We start from the raw sequence: 7,500 nt of genomic DNA, 5'->3' as shown, positions 1-7,500 counted from the left end.
TCCGAGACCCTGGTGATCACGAAGGCCAACGTGACGGGACTCTGCTCCCTGCGCCGCTCCAAGTCCGCCTCCTTCAGCAGTGATCAGGTAGGGATCGGGGCTGCATCTGGCTTGGAGAAAATCATCCTTCCATTTACTCTAGGTCATTGGGCATAATCTGGGTCACTTGAAATAAAGAAAAGCTATTCGAATGAAGGGAAAAAGAGCTCATTCTGGCCAATTTCACAAAATCTTTGTAAGGAATAACATTTCTTTATCTGTAAATGATAAGGACTTTATACGATCACAATAGAGTTTTTTCTGGTTAATGGCGGCTTGTTTGAACAAGAATTTTCTGTGGTTAATTGGGCAGGATCTGGATAACTTGAATAGATATGTTTTATGTTCTATGATAGGGACTTTGTATGATTACAATATAATTTTCGGTTTAATTCTAGATAGCTTGAGCAAGAAAAAACACTTTAAATCATTTTAATCAAATCAAATAATGATAGTGAGTATAAACGGTTATGACGCCAAGAAATACATATGTAGAATGCCTAGTAATATTGCATAACAGAGAGCACTTCGTTAAAACAGACAGTGAAAGTCTTTGAAATATCAAGTAGAGTACTGTTCTCAGCTAGATCTCAGCCGAATGAGATAAACAACACTGCACATTGCTCGAATGTTGTTCTTTATGACGAAGCTGTTCCACAGAGTGTGCTTTCGGGTTCCGTTGTCGTAGATGACGCTCGGGCCAACGCGAAGTACACGGTAAGCTTTCCCGGAGTGAAACAAGCTCCGGCCCAGAGCATCGACGGCCAAGTTGTAGAACTTGCCAAGCTGTTCGCCGACATCAAGATCAACTTGGAAGGTCTTGTGCCTCAGAACATCGCTAGCTACGAGGCTAGATTTGGCCATGACGGACTGGAGAACGTAACCAACCTCGCCGGCTCCGAAATGGAGGCCGTCCACATCGCCGGCATCAGGAAGGCCTTGCGAGAGATCCTGGTCAAAGTCATGTCTACCAACGTGAAGGTGCAGATCAACAAGTCCATCCAGAATATGAAGAACGCCTAATTTCCCTGTGTGATGCCTCTTTGAGTCTGAAGTGTACGGAGAGACAAATAAAATATTGCAATCATAAAGGTGGCATATCTTTCCTCTGGCCTCCCTCTTTCTATCATGGACAGATAATTTTGGACCTGTGCACAGGAGACCTTTACGAATAAATGGGACTTGAATCCACGTATCGGATGGGAGAATCATTTGTATACCCCTCCCCCCCCCCCGACACACACACACACTTGCATTCATAAATAAAAGCAACACACTGCCTAATTTGGATGTGTAATACCGGCCCCCGTAGGGTCTAGAGACGCAATGCATAGATTGCATAACTTTCACAGTTTTCGGCGGAAGAGTCTGCAGATAGATCTACCATCAGGGGAACAAATCAAACAAATTTAGCTGGTTATAGCAAATATATGACATTCACTGTAGTCGTCTGCATTTGTTCAAATTTCGATGATCTGGGGAATTCACAATCATGTATGAGATCTCTCTAAAAAACAACACGGAAAAGAAATTAATATACCAGTAGAGTTCTAATACATCACACCAAGCAGCTATTCTTCTCACACATCGTACGCGATTGATTGGCTAATCACATTACATCGTAGAAACAATTGTAAAAACCATCTATAGCCCCTCAAATAAAACAATGTCTGCAAAGGTGAACATTTATAGTTACGTAGAACCTTATCCTTCCAACAACTAACATTATATGCGTGATATGCACTAATCTAACCTCATGGAAACAAATTGTTTGATATATTAAACGTTCTATCTTAATTTGGAAACTGGGTGAAGTAATCATTAAATACAAAAACTACTAAAATCGCATGTTTCCCTCCGAGACCTTTTATTATAGTTACTCTTAAATTAGACTGCGGGAATTTTTGTTTTTTGTAATAACATTTGGCTCAAAGAAAACGTATTTTTCATTATAGCGGGATAACTGCTTTGATTTATTTTTACCTCTCACTGTTGTGTCATTATCATTAATGTTATGATCATGATTCTACTTACACCATTTATAATTATATCCATCTTAATCTATGTTACTAGCATTACTTTCTTTAAGGTTGTGCGCCAGATTAGGATATGGCATTCAGGGTAAATAGAAATAAAACAGTATTTACATGTAGTAGTACCCAATGTTCTTCCATGTTCTTCATAAGATTTGTAATGCAAATCTTGTTTAGAAATTTCAACTAATTCAAGAAATTTAAGTAAGTGCACACTTGAAGTGGTGGATGATTACCATTTAGTTATGTAGTGCGCGGTATTTGTTTTTATGTATTGAGAGAGAGAGAGAGAGAGAGAGAGAGAGAGAGAGAGAGAGAGAGAGAGAGAGAGAGAGAGAGAGAGAGAGAGAGAGAGAGAGAGAGAGACGGAGAGAGAGATAACCACCCAAAGTGTGGGCGTTAATTATTTGGGTAATTTGATATCCGGATAACCTCTTTTAACAGAAAAAATAACTTGGTAACGTGACGTGTTAAGGTTATCCGTTTACACCTGCAGTTTTAATTACTGTGAGGAGTAATTATAATGAAACTAGGCTAATCATGCCTTATACTGTATATTAAATCACATAATAACTCAACACATACAAAAATAACTTATACATATCTCTCATAGCAATCACTCTGACACTCTCAGAAGAATTCTGTCTTCATTCTTCTTGTCGGTCGTGACGTGTTAGTCTTGAGCAGTCATGACCTGAGCATCCGGTCTGGAGTTTCGGCCTTAAACTCAGCCTTTGAACTCAGTCTTCAAACTCTGCCTTTGAGATCCGCCTTTGAACCCACTCCTGAGAATTAACTTAACATACTAACATCTGTGAGACATAACATCGAAAGTTTTTTTTTAATTAAATTTACCTTAGTCACAGATTCAAAAATTGATAATAATTTATCACTATAAGTTTACAAAGGTTTTACATACCAAGTTAAATCTAAGTTTCACTGTTGATATAGAACTTTTACAATACATCTATTACAAATAATTACTACCAGTAACATAATAATACGTAATTTAAGTACTATTTTATTAATGTTTTATTATAATAATTTGCGGTTTCCCATTAATGGCATGACGGAAATGAGTGCACTTACCTGTAGCGGGTTCAATTTGGTAAACGCGTCATGAGGTGACGTCACCCTCATGACGATGAAAATGGCGCCTGAGGCAAGAAGCGAGGCAGGTGACATCTGAGGCAAAATTAACGAGTAAAGTCTTTTTATCATTTGATTTGTTCTTTATGGCAAATATCATTATCATCTCTCTCTATATTAATTGAATTATTAGCTCTGTTGAAATGCACTACTCTCACCTCGAAGGTAGGATAGATAGAACCTTCTGCTCGTGGTCCCCTCGCCTCGCCTAATGTCACCTCGCTCTGGGCGTAACCAGGTCTTTGTGCGGTCGCCCCTCACTTGACCACAAAGGTCCCTTTGTGTGACGTCATTCATGACACGTCACTATTTTTACACAGAACGTTGGTTCTATTCTCTGATTTTCGTAATGTTATCAATACCCTAAAATATCTAATCCAGCACCATGCAATTGGTGCTATCACATTAGTTAACTACCGGCTTTCAAATATACCGCTACTGGTACACATTTTCCACATCTTATGACAGCACGTTTTCTGTTATACCGAATTGGGTAACCTCAGTAGATTTCAATTTTCTGTTTTTCTTATAATAATCCTTATTTTACACTACTACATAACCTTTGTACAATTTACATAAGGTTATCTAAACTAAGTGATACTTAAATAGTAATCATATGAATACTCCTGATTACATTATGCAGGAGAGAGTCTTACGGGAAGTAAATGATACATAGTGCTACTTACATACAGAGACAATATCCTCGGTCACACATAGCGAAAAACACATGAATTTCAATTTCTTAGACGGATTTCGGTCATTAATCCTCTCCATAACATCCCGGTCACTACAGTTACCTGAACTAGCAGTATATCATTTTACTCATTATTACTATAATCAGTATTGCTATCATCATTATTACTTTTATATTCCCTTTAATGTTTTTTTTTTAAATAAATATAGACACGTATCCCAACCAGATGTCAACATAACTATGACTGTTGTAATCGTCATGTAAAATGTTCTTTGGTGGTTTCTTTGGTGGTAACTCAAGTGTGTAACACAGAAATATCCTTATTTAGCGTAACTTCACTTCGATCCCCGGGATCCTGCAACTGCCCTCGAAAACAGCTGGCAGTTACAGAAATTATTGAAGCTTAAACGAAATAGTAATAGCAAGTTATTTAACATATTAAGCAAGAGCGTTACTAATGAATTGATTAATTTTAAAACAAAAGTTACTAAAAGAAAAAACGAATAAGTTAAAACACACCAAAAGTTGAATTGCGATGAATATCAATGAAAATTTTAAGGGGACACTTTGATAAAATAAAGGCTGGTCCTTTAGGGGCACACCACTGGCACCACATACATAGGAATTTGACAAGATATACAATACCAGGTAATAAATACATGCAATTCTTGTTTATCGCATCTAAAATTTCTTGGTTAGAAATAATCTTCCTTATTCAGGAGAGAGATATTATCCCTCCCAAGAAAATATGCACGTGATTCAACAGTTCCTGCATACAAAATCTGCAAATACATATAAAAAAAAAACGAATAAAAACTCATGTTGTCATCATAAAAACTGCTTAACACATATGTACGATCTCTGTCTTTCATATGCCGAATTAATTGTAGAAAAATGATAGAGAAGGAGAGGAGCGCAGGCTCCTAGGTCATATCAATTGTTTATCATCTCGCAGAAACCATCCAGATAATTAGCTACCGTCCCGTGTCACCCAGACTGGTGGGCCCCGGGAGAGTAGAGCCATCACCCCTTACCCGATGCTTGGGGAGGGGGGGGGGGGGCGTTACAACGATGATAATGACCAAGGCATCAGGACCAGATGGTAATGATACTGCTATTGCTATTGAAATCTAAACAAAATCAAATGCAATAATAATTTTATTTGGGAGGAAGTGTACATCATCGAGACAAATAAAAAAGGAGACTATCAGATTGAGGCGTCAGAGAAAACGGTATTCCTTAATGGAAGCCTGTTTATCCGAAGAACCAGCCGTAGGTGATGGTGTTGCCTGTAGGAAGGGTGAGCGTGGTGACGATGCACCTGGGGACGAAGCACAGCAGGAAGCAAACGGTGAAGGCGACGCTCACTTGACGACGGTCTTGCACGCTCTCGTTCTGTTCCTCTTCGACCAGTTTGTAAACGGGAAGGTCGCCGCAGAAGTTGGCGAACTCGGTGCCGATCTCGTCCTCGGGATTTTCGAGGGGGACAGCGGAAACTTCGGCGTCAGACGTAACCTCCATGCTTTCGTCCTGATGGCTTTTGATGAAGGCTACTTGATCATCGAAGGACTTGACGAGTCGCCGGACGTAGCACGCCTCCTGGGATTCCACTCGGGATGCCGCCAGACCCTAAGGATCGCACGCGCCCTTGAGCATTGATGGTTGCATACACTTCTGATATATTGCAAAGTGAGTGTGCGCAGTTGAAGAAGAACAAATCAAGAACATGACAAGTAAAAAAGAATAAAATGCATGAATAATATGAATGTGATGAGTTATCATTTCGGTGAACGTGCTGATAGAATCTATGCTAAAACGAGTTGCTTTTCCTGTGACAAGACTGATTGTCTGTGTCGAGACGATGGGGACATCTGACTTCAATTTGCACTGGGTATGCAATCGTTGCAAAGAAGAAACGTCATAGTGTGGCTACAACCAATAGCTATTCCTCAGCACATAAGTGCACATCCTCACCACTCACCACATTGTAATCCTCCAGAGTTTCCACGCCACCGAAGTCGCCGGACGGAGCCATGTGGTAGTGCACCGTCATGGCGACGCGGTCTACATCCACGCTCATGCAGCTGCTATTGGCCGAGTTGAAAATCTCGTAACATAGTTTGTAATCCTAGCGAAGAAAAGGTCATGTTTTATATATCCATGCAGGTTCATGTTAAAGGTTCCATTTGATTACCCATCTGGGCACGAGTACTGATGTCAGTGTACAATCATTGCTTATTTAATCTTGAATATATTACATGCGCACACCTGAGAGTCAGCCAGGGCGACGCCTAGCACGCAGGACACTATCAGCCAACTGAACATGGTGTTGCGATCTGGCGGGAGGAAATGCGACTGGGTTCAGTTAGAGATAGGCAAAAAACCTCGAAGTGCTTCATTTCAAATACGAATGACAGGTCCCTAAGAAAGGTAAAGACTAACAAAAAAATGAACACCTGTAAAACGTTTAAACTGCTCTCCGTATGGATCTGAAATAGATTTTATTTAGTAGATATAGGATAAAGAAAATTCGTCCAGCTAGAAAACCAAGGTTGACCTTTGTTATGAATAAACATAAATTCTGCAGGGTAGGACAAATCGTCCACCTGGAACTATGGCGCTGAATTTTGTGAATATAAATATACATCATTCGCATAATACTATGAGGCGAGAGAAACAAGTCGCACAGCTAGTGGAACTGTAAGCTTACCGAGGAAGTGTATCCAGTGAAGAGACGGTCTCGTCGAGGCTTTTATAGGCGCCGGAGAGTCTAACGACGCCTGGAAACTTCGAACTGTTGTCAAGGAAGCCTTCGACCAGCATCACCTGGGAAAACATCTTTGCGATATAATGTCTACACACATCCTGTCTGTCAGCAAAAAGATGCACCTCTCTCTCATTTGCAAGCTTTGAAGCAGAGGCAGATATCAGCATTTCGTTTCGAATTAATATTCATTCCAAGAATCAAGTAATTGACATTAAAATCATGACAGATTCGTATTTAATTCAGTTCCATCCGGGAGTTGTAAAACTCTTGCAGAAATAAATGCGTAATTGCATGAATATGTACATAAATATATATTATATATGTATACTACATATGTATAAAACTACAAAACTACATATATGTATAAAACTATACTACATATATGTATACACATATGTATAAAAATTTGTGCAGACAGGTCCAGTTATGGTTTGCCCGTGGTCTATCAAATCACTTTAAGTTCAGCCAGGAGATGTTGTGTCATCTATTCCCGGCCTTTTGCAGGGCACGCAATTTGTCTTCTAAATACATATATGCATATATATATGTATATAAATTTCTTATTTATATATATATAAATATATAATATATATAGATATATATATTACATATATATATATATATAATATATATATATATATATATATATATATCTATATACAAATACACACACACACACACACACACACACACACACACCCCACACACACAATATACTATAGAGATATATATATATAATATATATATATCATATATATATATAATATATATATATATATATATATGATATAGTATATATAATAATATATATATGTAAA

The 7,500-nt window shown here is 38.6% G+C and overlaps 2 protein-coding genes across 3 annotated transcripts in view; one reads left to right on the top strand and one right to left on the bottom strand.

Annotated features, from left to right (window-relative positions):
- The window catches only part of LOC147472512 (uncharacterized), a 1,918-nt gene extending 788 nt beyond the window's left edge, over positions 1–1,130 (top strand). For both annotated transcript variants that reach the window (XM_086538693.1, XM_086538690.1), the window contains exons 3-4: positions 1–87; positions 700–1,130. The exon at positions 1–87 is cut by the window's left edge and continues 82 nt beyond it. In XM_086538693.1, coding sequence (XP_086394819.1) covers positions 1–87; positions 700–1,062 — 450 coding nt within the window. In that variant the 3' untranslated portion in view covers positions 1,063–1,130. The remainder of the gene's footprint in view (positions 88–699) is intronic.
- A 3,927-nt stretch (positions 1,131–5,057) lies between these two features.
- Positions 5,058–6,247, bottom strand: LOC122256826 (uncharacterized). Its single transcript, XM_043021777.2, has 3 exons — positions 6,184–6,247; positions 5,897–6,043; positions 5,058–5,544 (listed from the first exon to the last, which is right to left on the bottom strand). Exons 1-3 carry the CDS (start codon positions 6,238–6,240, stop codon positions 5,170–5,172), a joined length of 579 nt encoding a protein of 192 aa, XP_042877711.2. The 5' UTR covers positions 6,241–6,247; the 3' UTR covers positions 5,058–5,169.
- Between the last annotated feature and the right edge of the window lie 1,253 nt (positions 6,248–7,500).

The sequence above is a fragment of the Penaeus japonicus genome, unplaced genomic scaffold (genome assembly GCF_977035675.1).
Source record: "Penaeus japonicus unplaced genomic scaffold, GWHDUDI00000001_assembly GWHDUDI00000001, whole genome shotgun sequence".
NCBI classification, from domain to species: Eukaryota; Metazoa; Arthropoda; class Malacostraca; order Decapoda; family Penaeidae; genus Penaeus; species Penaeus japonicus.
Note: the sequence above shows the minus strand (reverse complement) of the source record. Positions and strands in the feature narration are given on the sequence as shown.